Here is an 18,471-nt window from a genome sequence, read left to right as displayed (position 1 = left end):
TTCTCTCTGATTATTTTAAATTGAATAAACACCGGTGGTGGTGCATCATAAGTAGAAAAAAAAAGGAAATTTCTGCCAAAAACCTCAGAAATCTTGAGGTTAATCTCAGAATTCTTTTAGAAAAAAAAAGTTTCTTCTAGCTAATTTTCAACTTTTCACGTTCAGACATTTCTTTTTTCCGAGAAAATTTCTGAGATTAATCTCAATATTTCCAAGTTTTTTTTGGCAGAAATGTACTCTTTCCTTCTGAGTTTTATAATTATTTACAATCAATTTTACAACACTTATACACACACTTTTTAAAAAAAATATACACATGTATATATCACATAAATTACTTTATTATTTATTTGTGTATTCAATTTCTTAATCGGGGACCTAAGTCTGAATTTCGTACCTCAAACAAGCAAAGGTGGTACGACAATAAAAAAATCCTTGAATCCTTACAAAATATTGAATACAATTCACTCCTAAAAGTTTATTTTTTACAATAGTGAAGCGCATCAAATCTCAATTCCACATTTCCTGACACCCACACAAAATTCTTTACAGGAACTGTAGTTAATGCTAATTAAAAGAACATTTGCTACCGGTTTTCTTTCTTTTTATTAGCTTCCTTTTGATCTTGAGACAATACTGTCTGCCCCGAATAACTTTAAAATCGACCCATAGATGCATGGTCACTTGATTAAACAAATAAAAGTTTCAAGAGGATCAATGTTTTTCTCTTGCAGCTCCTAAGATATGGATTGAGCTTAATTATCACTGGTTTTATAAATAAAACTGGTTTTGGACATTTCAAATTAAGATTAAATTCCAAATAAACAGCAGCACACAGTAATGGCTGTGAAGCCAATTCATTTTCTAACTGATTTGGTTCAGCTGCTAATATTTTAACACAAGTGCAAATTTCTAAAAAAAAAATTCTTAAAACGCTGCCAATTTTTTTAAAATTGATTTGTCCCAGTGTGAAAGAATTTTTATAAAAAAAATCAGATTTGCAACTAAATGTTTAGAATAATATCTTTCTAAATAATGAAAGATTAAAATTTTTTAAAATGATATTCATGCTGTGTAAATTGCGGTGCAGGTTGACTAAATTAGAAACAATAACAGACTCAGGCCAGCTGACTTCTGAATTTTATTGACAGAAATGTAAAATAACTTTAGGAAGAGTTGAGATTTTGACCTAAAAAAAGAAAAGTGAGGCACTATATATGGAGTGTGAACATGGATGATGAGGGCAATCGGATAGCAACAAAACGGATCCAACTTAAACTTGGCACAGTGAGTTACACATGTCAAACAGCAAACACTCAGGCCTTCCCCTTAAAAACAGATTTATCAGTTTGATCTCTTTTTAATTTAAATTCCCAATGTTGGAAAGGCTTCTAATATATCTTCTGATTTTTATATATTTACATATGAACACAAAAATAAATAAAAGAAAGAAACATGGAAATAAATCCTCTCTAGAAAGATCATAATTTGTGCTTTTGTAAATTATTTCTGAGCAGCTGCAATCAGTGTGAAACTAAATAAAATCCACCACTGATATGGACTCTGTGCAAACTTTATCTCTGCATAATGATGAAGCAATGTTTCACTTGAAAAGTTAACCTTAAAAAAATAATTAAACAGTTTTTATGGTGCAGTTTAAGCAAGTGTTTAAACTGCTGAAAATTTGATTGTTTCCTTTCACTACTGCTGCCACCTGCTGGCCAACAGGAGAGTTAACACTTTTCAAGCCTTGAAAGTCAACAGGGAGATTATTTTATATCTGCAAAGCAATAGCAATTTCGAAATGAACCAAAATTAAAGGCGTTATTTTTTTATTTTCTAAATGTTTCAATTTTTCAAAAAGTTTCAAAATCTTTTTTTTTTTTAACAGTGTTCTTTTTAACACCTTATAAAGTTCACAAAGACAACAGTTAAATTAAGACGCTTACATTGTGCACACAATTTAATCTGGATAGTTTGTATGACAATCAGCTCAGACATTTCATAATTTCATAGATGGATGTGACTGGGATGTGTTCAGTCATAAACCAGACCAGCCATCATGAACGTTACCACGGAAACGAACGACAACTCACATAATACTGCAAAATCCTTCTTTGCTACAACAAAATAAGCCAACCTTGAAATACTTTAGATATAAATTAGATTTTTTTAGTCAGAAATGGGCTGTAATTGCTGCTTTCAACCATATGAAGACAAAGTCTTTGATGTGATTATTGATTTGGCTTAAATTTCCATAGATTAATGCATCTGTCAGAGAGCTTGTGATTGTCTAAAACAAGTGAAATAACCACAGTATTTCACAAAGTAAGAAACATTGCTCAATCATATGCAGATTTTATAAACATCTCATCAACCAGAGTGCAGCTCTCTGTAGTAGTAAATGCACATATCGGCTCGCTAAGCTTCACGCGAACCAGTTTGTTTTTTGTTTTTTTTTAGTGGTATTCATCCACTGCTATGTCTGAGCAGAAACATTAAGAGGGATAAATTCACTTCACAGCAGAGGGAGAGTCGGTCAGGTGCATCGTCACAAACAAACATCGTTAACATTTAAACAACATTTAAACACGACTCTCTTTCTCAACATTCATCCACCTGGTTGCTCTGTTCCTGGCACTGCTGGCTGGTTCCTGCTGCCTCCCTTTTCTTCATGCTTTCCGATAAAATGTTATTAACCCGTCATGTTTCATCTCCCGCATGTTATTGTGCGTTTGCTCAGCTGCCCTTCAGGACTTGAGCCCCATGCGAGCCATGAGCTGCTCGTAGACAGTCCAAGCCATGGCGGCCATCAGAGTGCGCCGGAGAGATCTCGGCACTGCTCCGCGGAAAAAACCCGACATGCCCTTCTCCTGAGGAAAAAAGGAAAAAACAAGAGTTATTGTAAAAGTCATTTAAAAGAGCCTGATCTATAAGTATTGGAAAGTCAGAACTTAAAAAGATTATAGTCTGCCTGTTTACTGTTTTTGAAAGTAGAGAAGTAATTTTAAAATCCAAGAAGAGCTTTGTGAAGTAGAGCCAATAAAAAGAGGAAGTGCTTCCATAAATGGATGATGATATCACCAACTAAATACAGAGGTAGATAAAATGGTTTCTTGAGAGGTGTGACTACTACACAAAATCTTACCAAGTATTTTTGATCTACTTTCAGGCGCAAATGTCTTAGTACGCTTGAAATAAGACAAAACTAACTTTCAAGTAACTTTTCAGAAAGATATAAGAACTTGTTTTAAGTCAATAATTTATTAAAATGTACTAGTTCTACTGACAGATTATTTAACTTTTAACATAGTTCCCATGTTATAAGTGAAATGTACTACAGGTTCACGGCTGAAAAATGTATCACGATACAACATCAATCGATATAATTATTAATTAGCTTTTTGTTTTAAATATCTGAAATAACCTTTATCCTCAGTTTTCACTCTGCTCCGTTGTTTTTTTTAAGCACAGTGGTGGAACCTTAAACTGCTGCTGTGGCAGTTACTCAACAGGTTGTTGCTAGGCAACCGGAGAGCGAGTGAGTTGCTAGGTAACCAAAGAACAAGTGGGTTAGTTGATTCTACTAACCTTGCTTAGTTCGCCGTGAGAGGTTGAACAGTTAAAGGTTTTCCTCTGCCTACATTTCCCAGAATATTCTATTCTATCATAAGTATTATCTATTATCTATTGGTATTGATCACGTGTATTGTATAGTGTTATCGATTTATTGTCCAGCCTTATTGCAAGTAATAAAGAGCTGAAACTGAGTTTCCTGTTTCAGACAGAAACGCACCGTGTAGATGTAGCGAACAGCGTCTGCTGTCCTCCAGTGGGACGGGCTGACTTGGATGTGAGTCTTCACCACATCTGCAGGCTGCGTGGCCACAGAAGCCATGACGCCTGCTACCACTCCACAGCTGAAGTTCACCAGCGGTGCGTACGGCGCTGATGTCACTTCTGACGAAGAAGATACCAAATATAAGAATTCAGCTTTCAAGACTTTATTTTTTCTTCTCTTTCTGTAGTTTGTTTATGTTGACTTGCTGCCGTCTTCACCTTGCGGCAGCGCTCGCTTGGCCTGGCTGTAAAACATGACGTAGATGCCGGAGAAGGGAGCGTCTCGCAGCAGCGTGGCGGTCAGCCCCGAGAACAGAGCTCTGACTCCCTCCGTCTCATACATGCTCCTCAGAGCTCCAGGCACGCTCGCATAGTTGTAATATCCGCTCTGTAACAACAACGACAAACCCAGCATTAAGGGATCTCCATTTTCTGTACTGCTACTTTAGATTCAAGTAAAAATACGGTGCCTGTGCATGTTTTTGTTGCAGTGTAATTTAATCCCAACTTATTTTTTTAAAGAATGAGGTTTGACTATTTATAAAATTAAAATGTATGTGTATCATAACTTGATGTTAAAATTCCTAAGAGTGCTCATGATCAGAGTTAGAACATGAATATATAGATTAAGGTATAAACAGTGAATAATGGTGTCAATGCATTAGCATATATCTAAGAAGAAATAATACAACGAGGGCTGCAACTAACAATTATTTTAGTTATTGATTATTCTACAATTAATGGATGACAAAAAAATCCACATTCTGCTGATTTTTCATTTAACAACTTAAGCTTATTCCACACAATAGCAGAAATACATTAAAAATATAAAACAAATTATTCAATTCCTTTTTTAAATAAGAAAACAAACCATATTGTCTAAAATACCCCAGCACAGCATTTCTTCACTATACTCTATTATTTGTAGCAAAGCTCAGCTTTTTCTGCTTGACTTATCAACACCGTTTTTTAAATTACTTATTACTAACAGGATGCCATGTTTGTTTTATAGAATTTGAACTGGGTGAAGTTAAAACTAAGCCACTTGAAGATTTTTGAGTAGAAAAACTCTACTTTATGTTCACTTTTTATTCTCACATTAATATAAGAAAACTAACCCAGGAGTTTAAAGATAAAATTAAAAAGGAGATCTGTCCTCGGCTCCAGTAGGAGGCAGTTTTGCAAAACTACAGTCACTATTTTCAGTGGTGACAGCAGAACGAACAGGTACAGAGGAAGCAGTTTTACTCATTTAGGACTGAAAAAGACCATCTGAGATGATCTGCCGGAGGGCACAGATTAACAGCTGCGCACCTCAAAGCGCGTCTTGATGACAGTGAACGGCAGCATGCAGACCCCCGCCACGGTTCTGGCACCGGCTCCAAGTAGAACGGCCTCGCCAGCGTTCGGCGCCCGGTCTTGGAAGAAGTGCTGCTTCAGGGAGTAGAAAGTGCTGAAGTAGATCCCCACCCCGGGAATACAGCGAACAAATGACTGCAAAGTCAGAAATAACAGCAGTTAAAATGAATCACGCTAATAAATGTCACTTATGGCTGTAACTTTTCGATGCCTCCCTGCTCAAACGCACCTGACTTCTAAAGAAATAACTGGCTACCAGGCCTCTCAGTGACCTGGTGAGGAGGTAATTCTATGGGGGACTTTTCTGCCAGAGAACACACATTTTCAGTTTGAAAATGTCTTTCTTCTGAAAACTTCTGCTCTCTTTCAAATATTCACTGAGCTCTCTCAAACCTTTATCCTCACACTAAAAACTTGTCTCTGTTCGGATCAAATCTCCGCTTGAAAACCTCTGCTCGCTTGCGAATCATTTTCTGCTTGCGCTTGCAACAGAAAAGTACCGTTGCCTGGCAACCTCTCAGCCAATAGAATGAAAGTGTTGCACTGGGTGTGTTTGTTCCCTTCTAGTGGGTTAAAAATAAGAAAACCAGTTGCGTACCGGTGAAACTCCTTTCCACAGACTGAAGAAATTCTCCGTCCTGATGACCTGAATGAAAACCCGGAACATTCCCACCTTGGGCGTCCTGCAAGAATTAAATTGAAGAATTATTACCAGAGGCATCTTGAAATGGACAAATACACTTATCTACATTTAAACACACTAAAACTATAAATTTGAAATGTGTTTTTGAAATTTTTATAAAGCAAACTGACAGATATTGTGTACTTCTGAACATTAGTCTGAACAGAACATGTGAAATGATAATGACAGTATTTTGCTGTGAGGGAAAATTCAGAGCAATCCAGGAATAAAACATATTAGAAAGCGCCAAAGACTTTAGACTGGGGCAGAAAAAAAACTGATGTTCACAGACACTTTGTATCTGTGCTTGAGATGTTTTAGCAAGAGGAACAGGACAGGATTTCAAACTCTAGAAGAGCAAAGCAAATAGAAAGATAAGATAAAACGCTTAAAGCTGTAATTGCATCAAAAGTGATTTGGTTATAAATCTGCTTCCCAGATTTTAAACTGTAAAATATGTTAAAAACCAGGAATATTTTTCCTTCAAAATCACGGTTAGCCACCACTGTCTGCACATAAAATGAGGTGAAGTTGAAACATGATGTAAAAGTTCAAGGGGTGAACTCTAACATGAAACAATTATGACTGAGGTTTTTTTTTATGTTTAGAAACAACCACCACAAAATATTAGCAGGTTGATGCTGCCACTTGTAAAACCATTTAAATTTAAAATCAAATACTCCCAGCACCCGGCTGTGACAATTGCAGTTCCAAAGGCTAACACCATTATGTGTTGCTGGTGTAACTAATTCCTCTATATGGGTCATGAAAACCGACTCAGGCTGCCTCTGATGCCGGAGTTCATCTTCATTCTTGAAGACTTCTTGTTAAAGACACGCTTCACCAGAAGGATGCCGATTGTCTGATGGCATCCAGCTGGAAATATTTCATGTTAGTCACACATGAAACGTGTGTGTGTGTGCATGCACCCTGGCTTGGCGTTGTTCTGCAGTGTCTGCAGCCGTGTTTTGACCAGATCCAGGGGCTGGAAAAGCAGCGTGGAGCAGGTGCCGCTGAGGGAGCCGCACATGAAGGCTTTCAGAGCGGGGTGAGCCTGAGGAGAAAGACGGAGAGGAAAGGGGCAGAGAGGCGGACATGAGAGGGGACCGAAATGGCGGACACAAAGCACATTGGGTGGACAAGGACAATGAGATGGGAAGAACGTACAGAAATAGTAATTACAGAAGATGGAGGGAAAAACGGGAGAGTGGAATAAAATATAAAGGATTAGAAAAGAACACACAGCTTATTAAGATTTTAGTTGTTTCTGGAAACGAGAAATCACAATTACATAAGAAATCAACAAACCCATTTCTCAAAAATGTAAGAATAACCTCAGTTATTTATATTTTACTTTAATCCAAACATGCTGCAGTGACATTTTGTTTGCGTATTTGAAAAAACAAGCCTGTGGCACAAAGGCAGAGGCCAGGTTCACACACAGTGGAGATGATGGAGATGCACAGAGACAGCTTCCACACACACACGCACATACGGATGCACACGCACAAGCACACACACACACACACGCACGCACGCACGCACGCACGCACGCACGCACGCACGCACGCAGCCATGTTTTCAAGCCTCCTGATGAAACCCTAACCTCACTGAGACCCTAGATGGTGGGGTCTCTCTCCATCAGATAGTAAGTATTCTCACCATGAAACTAAATGAACACATTAAGGTTGCTGCAACATGTGAAACACCGGCTACAGATAAAAACACACGCTGCAGCTGAAGAGTCAAATTGAAGTTGGATTTCATCTGATCATACACGCAAGCAGTAATTTCAGCTCCGTCTGAAGGCAAACTGTAACTGGAAAAGCTCCACACTTGACAGCGACGTAAACAAATCAAACAGTGAGCCGTCTGAAACACACAAGACAACAAAATCGCTTTTTAAAAAACACAAGTGCTACTTCAAAATGCAAATTAAGCTCCTACCTTCCCCAGACCGCCTGGGGTTCGGCTCTGAGAATTCTGCTTTTCCTGCATTTTGCCCTCTTTCACCTCCCTCTCATCTCCCGGCTATAAACGGGGTGACGCCAAATAAACCTGCATCTCTCCTGCAAACCTTTCGTCCCTCGCTTTCCAACGACAAAACGCTCTCCGGCGCTTCTTGTCCTCTCTCCCCACCCCCCGTTTCGCAGCCGAAGCCTAATCCAGCCAGCGTTTGTCTGAGGGTCTTTATCTTTCAGGCACACGCTTACATCTGTACGTAGCTCTGCCCCCGCTGAAAAAAGCTCCCTGCTAAATTGCATCTTTATCAACGGACATGAATCATGGGGTGTGAATATAAAATGTGGGTCACAAGAAAAATAGAATGAATGTATTGGTTGGATTTGAAGCAGTTAATAAGAAGCCCCAATTAGACTCAACCCATGGGTTTCTCTGTTAAATTTTAACTTTTTTCAAGGTTTTTTATGACTCTGGTGGCTTTTATTCAACAGTAGCCCCCTAATTTCCTCTATTACAGTTACAACAAAAGCTATTCACACCCCTAGGAGAATTAAAGTAAATGCCTTTATTAAGATTTTAAAACTAAATGGCAAAACAGAAATCATTTATATCCTTCTCAATAATCAGAGGAGAAAGGTTTATTGGCAAACAAACCAAAGTGCTAACCAGCTTTTTAGATGTTATTGCTGATATTTTGACAGTTCAAAATCACCCTAATCTTTACACAGATTCACTTCTGATTCAAGACTCCAAAAGTCAATATTACATCCAATCAGAAAGAACATGTGGGGAAAATTAAAAGGATTTCTTTAAACCCAACTCTGCCAGGGATATAAGTAATTTAACTGTATATTTAGCACAAGAAAAGCTTACATCCATGTCTTTACAAGTGTTGCTCTAACAGTCATGCAAGTTCTAATTCATGCAAATTAATGCAACATCTTTATTATGTCAGTAAACAGCATGGAGGAGAAGACTTTAACTATGTTACATTTTCTCTACATTTATTAGGTTTCATCATCTTGGTTTTAGTTTGATCACTTGGGTGCTCATTATACAACATTATTTTATTCTCAGAACAAGTCTGAAGTTTGTCCTGCATCACAGCACTGCCGTTTACCAACATTTATACATAAACCTAGTCAAAAAGACGACATTAGATGAGCAGATAATGACATTAATGTTCCAATATCTGAGCAAGACACCTGGTTTTATTAGGCTGCTACAAAATAAAAGTGGAACAAATTCACATGCACTGCTAAAAAAAAAGAGAAGACGACATTTTTATTAATGGCTTTAAAATACTTTGGATTAAAAAAAGTTTTTTTATGTGATTCATTGTCTCAATTGGAATAGTTTTATGAATATTAATTGGCAATTTATCTGAACTTACAGCAAGTACTTGGTTACTAACAATGTAAAGGAAATTCACTTCAAAATTATCAAAACATATCCAATAAAATAGTTTATTTAGAAAAAATCATAGAAAAGACTTGGATGAAACTTGTTTCTTTTGAAACAATTTCACATCTTTTATATTTTATTTATGTTAAATATTTCTGGACTGAAATTGAACATTTAACCGTGTTGTGATATTAAAATTAAACTACAATATAATATATATTTTTAATAATGTAAAAAGTTTCGATCATAACACTCTTATTTTTATAAAGCGGTCTAATAAAAACCGCAATATACCTCAGCTCAAAGCAGAATTGATAGATATTTTTTTAAATTTTTAATAAAAGAGTTATTTTAATATCTTTTTGTCTGTTTTTACCTCTCTTTTGTGTTCTAATGTGTTATTATAACTAGTTTTCTTTTTCCATTATATCTCACTTGCCACGCTCTTGAATGTACAGCGGCTATTATTGATAAAGATTTGAAAAAAAAAAAAAAATGGTTGCCGCCATGAACATATGTTAGACTCACCGCTAACACCTCCATCCCTGAACTGGATGTCGAGCTTGATGAGTCCAGTTTCCCCCTTTACTCTGTAGGGTTTCCGCTGGTTCGGTTCAGCCGTGGTTACTGCGTATATAAAACATATGTCGAAAACATTTGTAGCTGTATGCTAGGCTAGGTTAACCAACTGTCAGACTGAAAGTAGCATGGCGTCAGCATCACCGAAAGATCAGGAGCCTAGCAAATCTAATTACTACAAACATATTGGCCAATTTTAAAAAATAAAAAAAAGTCAAGTTTTAAAAACATAACTTCACAAGTAATTTGAGTTTGGCAGAGTTACTATCTAGCTTCACATAGTTCCAAGAAGAAGAAGAAGCCGGTTGGCACGTTTGTCAACCGGCTTACTACTAAGAAATCGACTCTTCTTACCTTGTAGTAGCGATGTTAGGGATCCATCGGAATGACCCTTGGTAACTCTTGAACCGCCATCTTTTGATATTTACAGAGGCCAATTGCAGGCGTTTCCTTGGAGACGAACTCGCCGGTAATACAGAAATTTACGGCAAGAGGGGTTAGCTCGGTTTAGCTTACCGGCTTTCCGTTCAGCCACAAAATGTGGAAATAAACCAGTTCACTGATTGTTGCGAGAAGTTGGATTCAGACGTCGTTAAGAGCAGGAGCGAGTAAAACTGACGCAGGTTGCCGCAGCGCTGCTGAAAAGGCTAGCTTGTAGCTAGCCGTTCTCAGTCGAAAAAGGACAACGCTGTTACTTATTCCTATCACACAGATAAATCCTTTACAATAAGGTTCAGCCGTGTGTCTGGTCTCGAAAATAAAACGCGTGCCAAATCTACAAATGTCTAAAAATGGCACACTACCTCCGTGTTGAAATACAAACCAGAACGAGAAATATGACCATAATAGTATTGAGCCGAGCTAGTGCAATTCCGATACTGGCCTGTAGATGTCGCCGCTCCTCTTAGTCTGGAAACCTGAAGGTTATTTCATCCCAATACTCAAATTTAACTAGTTAAAAAATGGCGAAACTTTTACTGGGTAAAAAGTTTTATATTCAGTTGTACTTTTCATTTTTACCCAAGTATCACTACTTTTTAAAAAAAATGTTTCTGGATACCCAATTTGCTTTGCAGACAGCACCAATTGCAGATAAATACATTAAAAAGTTACAATAATTTCACACCAAAACATCCATACACCACAATCATATGCTACCAGTTTGGGCTCATCTCAAATTGTTAATGAGGCAAACACTAATCTATGAGCAGATGATTAAATGCAACAGTGCAATGCTATTGAAGAACAAACATTTTTCCAACCAAAAAGGTAGACAAAAACCTACCCCTCATTTTAAAGCGAGACCTTTTATTTGTACACAAGATTTGTTTAGTATTTTTCTGTTGAATCCATTGTGACACTAGGAGGTCAAGTGAATATACAGTAAACAGCCAAAATAGTAATTGGAGGTGGAAAACTGTTTCTAATGCCTGAACTGTTCAAATTATGTTATTTGTGATATTTTAGTCTTTAAAATACCTGAATTTGCACATTTGAGGTTTTTGTCCAATTTCATAATTTCTAAATAGAAGTTCTGATTAGTTCAACATCTTTTTTACTAAATACTTCACTCTTTAGTAATTTCTTGAACAGCTTACTTGAATGAAAATAAGTTTAAATAGTGTTCCTATTGTGTGCAACTTTCTGGGTACACACCTATGCCAATTACAAAATGAACAAGTAATAAATCTGCAATTCTGATTAGTTTTAGACAATAAGCATTTGAAAATAACCTGCATCGTGAACAACTTAAAGAAAAAAAGTTAACTCATATTTAGCCATCAAAGCCAATTTGTGGCATTTTATTTTAGTGTTTAAATTAGTCTCAGTAAATTTAAGAAAAAATATTTGAACCGATACCAAAATCTTGGCCAGAAATCAGATCTCTCTCAAAACAAAAAAGCAAAAACAGTAATCCATAAGAATATCATTCCAAGTTAGATTTGTAGGAATCCATACTGAATGCTGCAAATAAAACCAAAATCTCTAAATAATGAACAATGAACAGAAGAGAAAGATATGAATGCATTCCTTACTTTATTGCATTAAGGCCATTCATAAAAACAGATTAGCCTTACACCCACGGGATCAGTAACATGCAAATTAATAACTCATCTGAAAATGCTGTGGCAGGGCGTTACACAAAAACATGAAGTTTGAATTAGGAGACAAAAGTACTGGCAGAAACGCAGTCCGTTACTGTGAAAATAATACAGTGAAGCAATAAAACAACCCATCACCTGTAACTAATAAGCAACACAGTTGGACAATACAGCATCCAGACAGATGACAGTACAAAATGTGTCAATTTATTAACTAATGGAAACTTAGTTAATCAATTATTAACAAACGCCCATTTTCCAATCATGGGCGTTTGTTGCGTCATTTTTATAACAGACTGAGGAGAAACCTACAGTACAGGTAGAAATTTGGAGTGGCTATAACCGTTATATATCCAGAAAAAAAGTACTTTTTGAAATTGTGATTACATTTTACAAAAACTTTGTTTTAACAGTACAATATAAACTTTAAGTAGAAAAATAGGCAGGAAAAGTATCTGAAGCTTCTCATTAAAAATATACTGCATAATTTTAGAGACATTTTGGCTAGTTGCATGTAAAAAGGTAAATGTAAGGCTAACGTTTCATCGCTATGTTTCCCTTTTGGCCGTCCGGCTCCGCTCACTCGGCTGCAGGCTCGGTAATGTTGGTTGACACTTCCACGTCGTCGTCTGTGTCGAGAGTGGTGCGAGTCAAACCGACCCGCATGTTCAAGGGCAAATCTCCACGTCTGCAAAGAAAATTAAAAGGCTAAACGAGCCACAGAGACATAACAGTAGCAGACTAATGTGGCAAGATAAATTAAAACAATAAATCATGCAATTTTCATTTGCATGATTTATTGTTTCTTTCCAAAAACTGGAAGACAAAAATCTTCAGCCTGGTCCTTTGGTCTCAACTAAGCATTTTTTGAAGGGCAATTTGTTTACAGAGACTTCACAATTTATTTTATTTATGTATTTATTTTGGATATTTAAAATGTCTTCCAGTTCCAATGTTAAAAATTAAAATTTAAAGTTTATTGATCTTTGAGAATGTGTTCTTGCACTATTCTGCCATTACCATTAAAACAATAAGATCGTTTATCGCAATAACTTCCAGGATAATTTATTGTCTAACAACTTATGACAAATCTAGGCATGACAATTAAACAATGCAAAATTGTATAACATTCAAATTATGAGTTCTGTGGTGTGTTCAACTGCCTTCATAAGCTTTGCGTTTATTTTTGTAAATGCTCCATTTCCAATTATTAAAGTCAGACCTACTCCATCAGAGAAATGCCCTTTGACCTCATGTCTGAGGAACGGCCGTACCTGAGCTTGCTCTTCAGAGTGCTGACTTCGCGGTTCATCAGGTCAGCCGACTCCGTGGCATCTTCCAGGTCCCTCTGCAGCTTCCTGCGGTAAACGTTGGCCCTCGTCAGCTCCTCCTCCGTTTCCTCAAGCTGCCGCTTCAGTTGACGCATCCGGCTGTTCGCCTTGTCCACCTACAGAAAGAGAGACGTCGGTAAGAAATTATGTTTGTGGGTTTTTTTTTTTTAAGTGTCACTGTTTAGAAAAGCGCTATTAAAGGTATTGCCATTTTCAAATTTCCAAGAAAGGAACCGTCATTATGGACATCATCTGTGAGAAATAATGATTAAAATTACAAGAAACAAAAGCCTGGAATATATTGCACTTTTACACAACTTTCTTTTTTATCATTTGTATTTTTTTAGAGGTACTAGTAGAAGTGAAAACCTGCCATTTGTTGATGCATTTACAGACTGAAAGAAATGCATCAATAAGAATCATCAGGGGGAAAAAAACAAAACAAAAAAACAGATTTTCCTACATTAACCGGTTGAGGGACGATTCACCAGCTCTGAGCGACTTTTACAAACTGAGTCGCAACTATAGATGAAGCTGCAAAAAAAATTCTAATAAATGCACATTTTATCGTGAACAGGAAATCTGGAAGAACTTGCCTGGTCTTTGTATTGATCTGTGTTGCGTCGTTCATCATCAACCTGCAACATCACCTCCTTGAGTTTCTTCTCCGTCCTCCTGACCAGCCTGGAGGACTGCTGACGCTCCCTGAAACACAAGGTATCCACCATGAAGGAGCAAAGCGTGTAAAAATAAAAATAAAAGCTGTTGAACTGCCACTCACTTGGACTCCACATCCAGCTGCTCCTCCAGCTGAGCGATCCTGGCCTCCAGTGAGGTGATGGAGGACTTGTACTTTGACTTGATGGTGACCTCAAGCTCCTGCAGCTTCAGCTTCAGCTCCTTGTTCTGGCGGTCAAGCTGGGAGCGAGTGCCCTCTAGCTGCTGGGAGTTGCTACGCTCCGAAGTCAGCTCTGTGGTCAGCTGATCGTTCTGAGGTCACAGACATGCAGGACAGATTTAAATTTAAAATATGAAGTAGTAGTAATGATGATTTTCCTCCATCTGGTGATCATACCTGCATCGACATTCTCTTCACACGCTCATTAGCCATCTCGGTGTTCAGATGTTCTTCATCCAGTTCCTCCTCCAGCTGAGCAATGCGAGTTTCCAGCCTCCTCTTCTCATCCGTCAGCAAAGAACTGCCAGGAGAAAATTATTTTAATCAAGCAGGTAGAGCACCCAAACATTTTACTCAAGTAAAAGGTACTCAAGATTTAAAAATCACGGTAAAAAAAAAGCAACTCAAGTACTGAGTATTATGTCAAATGGATGAAAAAAATATAAAGTCATGAGCAAATTTTGGTATTTTAATTAGTAAAAAGAAAATTTATATGAACTACAAAGTAATTCAAATGACGTTTTCAAAACATTTTTTCAATATAGTTGTGAGTGTAATACTTTCAGTGGGTAGTGCATCCATACGTTTACACAATGGAGTATTAGAGCCATGCCAAGAAAATAAAATTATAAGAATAAAGTCAGTATTATGATAATAAAGTCATATTACAACAAACAAGCTTATTCTCATAATATGACTTTATTCTTGTAAATGTATATATTTTTTTTTGGTATGGCCCCAATACTCTATTGTAGGTTTAAAGAACTTTTAATAACAATCTATACAGTTTACTGAATCATCACTTGATCTACAAATGGTACCAAAGGTTCACTAGATAGAAAATCAAAAAATGTTGCTGTTAAAACAAAAAGTTTCACTTTATCTGTCTGGCACATTTTTGGTTAAAACATGTTTGTTCTTTCAGTGAAGTTACAGAAGTTTTACTCAAAGTAGCCATGACATATTTAGTGTGTTGTAGTAAAACTACTGCTAAAAATACAAATTTTCCAAAAGGTAAATGTAATTTGCCGTCACAGATCTCTGCTGTTAATGCCGACTAGTCAACATATAACCAATTTCCTGTTGTGAATATGTTGCAAAAAAAAAAAAAGTTAATTTAATAAAACCTGTGTCTGTGCTCTTACTTCTTTGTGTTGCTGCTGTTGATCTCATCCTGGAGTTCGTCCCTCTCAGTCTGAAGCTGCCTCTTTAGTCGGTCAGCAGTGGCCAGCTCCTGATGGAAACCACACACACAAAAAATAAATATTTCATGCTGTACAAGCTGCTGGCAGTGTGGCAGATTCTGTCAAAACTCCAGTTTTCTTTAATAAAACTCTACATTCCCACCCTAACTGCAAAGCTCAATATGCATCAAAGCTTGAGAAACTTTTATCTGGGGGGAAATTTAATGCATAAGAAACTTAAAACTGCTTTTTTACCAACTGTCCTATTTGTCAAATATCTGTTATTGGATCAAATTTCTTTGGATTTTTTTGTAAAGTGAACGTCTCAGTGAGATAAAACTTACTTTGCCACTAGATTGGATAGAAAATTGATGAAAACAATGCATGACATTGGAACGGCTCGGTGTACGCTTGCAATTTTTAGCAAGCGTATCACTAATTACATTTTTCCTGATCATGCAGTCTTAGTCGATCATTTAAAGCGCCATCTGTAAACCATTTTGTCAAATAATTTTTAAAAATAAACAAAAAATACAGAGTGCATCTTCTTATCTTGTATATTAAGGATTGATAGTTTAGCTTTGTTTAAAGCAATCCGTTTATAAATATCATGCTCACTTATTCCAGAAAAGCAAAACACAGATTTATCCTTTTAAAACGAGTAGTTTCTGTAAAACTATCCTATTGTGGAAAAAAAAATTATAAACTTAGCCAGTCTCTCTATATTTAAAGGACATATTTTACTTTAAAACATGCAGAAAACTTTTACATATTTTAAGCCAAAATGTCTTTGGATTATTAAGGAATCATCAACTTAAATCAACCTACTATAATTGTTCTGAAAAGTTCTTGAAATAAGATAACTGTACACAAATGCTTGATAATATTTTGTGTTTTTTCAGTTTTTGTCCTACTTTGTGTTCATCGACCACATAAAATCCGCCTCCTTGAGGTTGTAATATGACTAGAATGTGAAAAAGCTCATGGATATGAATACTTTGTTAAATTGAGTTTAATTTTGAGGGAAGGATCGTCGTTTACCTCCTGGAAGCGCAGGGCATCGGCCTCCATGGCCTTCAGCTTCCTCTCCGTCTCTTTGGTCTGGTTGACGGCCTCGTCTCTGGCCAGACGGAGTTCCTCCAACTCCCTCAGCAGATCTTTCATTTGGGTCTAAAAAGAACCATGTCAACACGCAAGCCAATCACACATCGTCAATTTATCCACTTCCGGCTCAGACATCGTCTACCTGGAGCTTCTTCAGCTGCTTCAGCGCGTCATCGCGTCCTTTGTTCGCCTGGTCGATCTGAGCTTCCAGGTCCGCCAGGTCCAGCTCGAGTTTCTTCTTGGTGGAGAGAGCCTGGGTGCGCTGCCTGCGTTCGTCCTCCAGCTCCAACTCCATCTCACGCACCTCGAAAAGCGAAACGGGTTTTAATCAAAACGCAAAGAATGAAGGGATAATTCAGCCGCTTGTTCCCAGTTTCAGCAGCAGATGAAACTGTAGGTACGAGATCCAAACTGGGCACAAATTAGAATCTGAAAAATTCAATTCAAGATGGCCGCCACTGCAGTCAAGGAAAGTTAATTTTTGCACTAAATTTGCCAATATTCATAACATCACACCACACATAATTAGATGCACAGAAAACATATTTGCTGATAATTTGTTTATTTTTTGTCAAGATGGCCACCATGGTTATAAATTATGTTTTCCACTAAAATTTCCAATTAGATGAATGTATTTGGTGGCAAATGATAAGAAACATAATTTGAACCATAGAAATCACATACATTTTCTTTTTCTGGCAGACATTTTTCAAAATGGCCGCCCTGTATATAATAGAGAATCTATGCTAGCACTCAAAAATGCAGTAGTTGCCACCAGTGGATCAGTAGCCAACAATTTGTTAACGATTCTTAGCTCTGCTAATGCTAAACAGAAAAATTTAGCATTAGCTAAACCACTTGGAAGCAAGTGCTAAACCACTGAATGCAAAACATTAACCATCTGTGTCACATCCTTCCAGTTGATGACTGGTGTGAGACTCAAACAGAAAAGTCTTTCTGATTTTGTGTCATTTACTTTAAAATCAAAATTAAATGCAACACAGTTCATCCAAGTCATGAAAATGGGTAACGTTCTACGACAATAACCGATTTAAAGGGCTCAAAATGGCAGCCATCTTGAAAAATGACAGTCATCCTGACATTCAAGTGTCTAATGGGAAATATGAAAAAAGATACGACTTGAAGGAAGAAGTTTATCTACATTTTAAAGCTGTTTACAGCTGAAATCTCACGGTTGTACCTGCTTGACGAGTTGCTTCCTCCTCTCCTCTCCCTGCTCGTCTCTGCCCTGCAGGTCTCGTTCAAACTGGGCCTTCATGGCCTGCATGTTGACCTCCAGACGCAGCTTGGCGTCCTCTGTGAGCTGCAGCTCGTCCTCCAGCTCCTCCACCTGAAGCTTCATCTCCGCCAGCTGCTGCTCCATGGCGCGTTTCGACTTCTCCAGCTCATGGACCTGCACATTGTTGCCAGTGAGCTCCAACCTCAATGAGAAACGTAGCTGCAAAAGTTTGCGGAAACAGCAGAACTCACGTTCTTGCCCACATCGTCCTTAGAGGAGACCAGGTCCTCCATCTCGGTTTTCAGCAGCTTGTTGGCGCGGTCCAGCTCGTCCTTTAGGCCCGTCATGGTCTCAAGCTCGCGGGCCAGGTTGAGCGCGCGTGTCTCCTTCTCCCTGGCTTCAGCCTCGGCTTTGTCGCGCTCCTCTGCGTACTGAGTGGAGATGGCTTTCTCCTCTGCCAACATCTAAACAGCAAGAAGAATTGGGAGGATGTTTAAATTATTTTTTCAAACATGCATCATCCCTTTTTTATTCAACCTCCTTTACTCCGACGCCCAAAATAAAACCCAGTACAACCATTTTCAGAAATATCCTCAAAAGTCAATGTGTGACTTAGTCTTAGTACAAATCCAGCTGTTCTGTGGAGTGTCAAAGTTTTTTTATTATGGATGTTGTGTAAAATATGGTTTTCCCCATTCTTAAAATGCAACTAAGTTCCAAATCAACTGGGGTTTTTTGCTGTTAAACTGTTCAAATATGTCATTTAGGGTTAGTTACACTTTAAAT

The 18,471-nt window shown here is 37.6% G+C and overlaps 2 protein-coding genes across 5 annotated transcripts in view; both read right to left on the bottom strand.

Moving 5' to 3' along the window:
• Positions 1 to 1,128: 1,128 nt before the first annotated feature.
• Positions 1,129 to 10,716, bottom strand: slc25a38b (solute carrier family 25 member 38b). Of its 2 annotated transcripts, XM_015037717.1 has the most exons (8): positions 10,181 to 10,716; positions 9,776 to 9,874; positions 6,811 to 6,935; positions 5,798 to 5,882; positions 5,155 to 5,334; positions 4,060 to 4,228; positions 3,797 to 3,960; positions 1,129 to 2,873 (listed from the first exon to the last, which is right to left on the bottom strand). In XM_015037717.1, the coding sequence occupies exons 2-8, from the start codon at positions 9,788 to 9,790 to the stop codon at positions 2,751 to 2,753; spliced, it is 861 nt and encodes a 286-aa protein (XP_014893203.1). In that variant the 5' UTR covers positions 9,791 to 9,874; positions 10,181 to 10,716; the 3' UTR covers positions 1,129 to 2,750. The 2 variants fall into 2 exon arrangements, with proteins under 2 accessions (XP_014893203.1, XP_014893193.1); XM_015037707.1 differs by lacking the exons at positions 9,776 to 9,874; positions 10,181 to 10,716 and adding an exon at positions 7,829 to 9,073.
• A 1,128-nt stretch (positions 10,717 to 11,844) lies between these two features.
• Positions 11,845 to 18,471, bottom strand: part of myh9a (myosin, heavy chain 9a, non-muscle) — a 50,206-nt gene continuing 43,579 nt past the window's right edge. For 2 of the 3 annotated variants that reach the window (XM_015037577.1, XM_015037568.1), the window contains exons 33-42: positions 17,937 to 18,149; positions 17,647 to 17,859; positions 16,588 to 16,749; positions 16,383 to 16,511; positions 15,303 to 15,391; positions 14,335 to 14,458; positions 14,041 to 14,249; positions 13,856 to 13,964; positions 13,203 to 13,375; positions 11,845 to 12,616 (exon numbers count right to left, since the gene is read on the bottom strand). In XM_015037577.1, the coding sequence (XP_014893063.1) occupies positions 12,508 to 12,616; positions 13,203 to 13,375; positions 13,856 to 13,964; positions 14,041 to 14,249; positions 14,335 to 14,458; positions 15,303 to 15,391; positions 16,383 to 16,511; positions 16,588 to 16,749; positions 17,647 to 17,859; positions 17,937 to 18,149 (1,530 nt within the window). In that variant the 3' untranslated portion in view covers positions 11,845 to 12,507. The remainder of the gene's footprint in view (positions 12,617 to 13,202; positions 13,376 to 13,855; positions 13,965 to 14,040; positions 14,250 to 14,334; positions 14,459 to 15,302; positions 15,392 to 16,382; positions 16,512 to 16,587; positions 16,750 to 17,646; positions 17,860 to 17,936; positions 18,150 to 18,471) is intronic. The other variant, XM_015037558.1, reaches the window with a different exon arrangement.

Source organism: Poecilia latipinna, unplaced genomic scaffold (assembly GCF_001443285.1).
Source record: "Poecilia latipinna isolate Pla-1442-1.1 unplaced genomic scaffold, P_latipinna-1.0 Scaffold25, whole genome shotgun sequence".
In the NCBI taxonomy this organism is placed as follows: Eukaryota; Metazoa; Chordata; class Actinopteri; order Cyprinodontiformes; family Poeciliidae; genus Poecilia; species Poecilia latipinna.
This window is presented reverse-complemented; position numbering and strand designations above follow the sequence as displayed.

Bases quoted from the DNA above. Each gene is read 5' to 3' on its own strand.
- slc25a38b (XM_015037707.1), bottom strand. From the start codon at position 7,879: ATGCAGGAAAAGCAGAATTCTCAGAGCCGAACCCCAGGCGGTCTGGGG. The intron at 6,936-7,828 runs GTAGGAGCTTAA...CTTTCTCCTCAG, and splicing joins CCCCAGGCGGTCTGGGGAAG to GCTCACCCCGCTCTGAAAGC. The intron at 3,961-4,059 runs GTGAAGACGGCA...CTTCTTCGTCAG, and splicing joins CAAGCGAGCGCTGCCGCAAG to AAGTGACATCAGCGCCGTAC.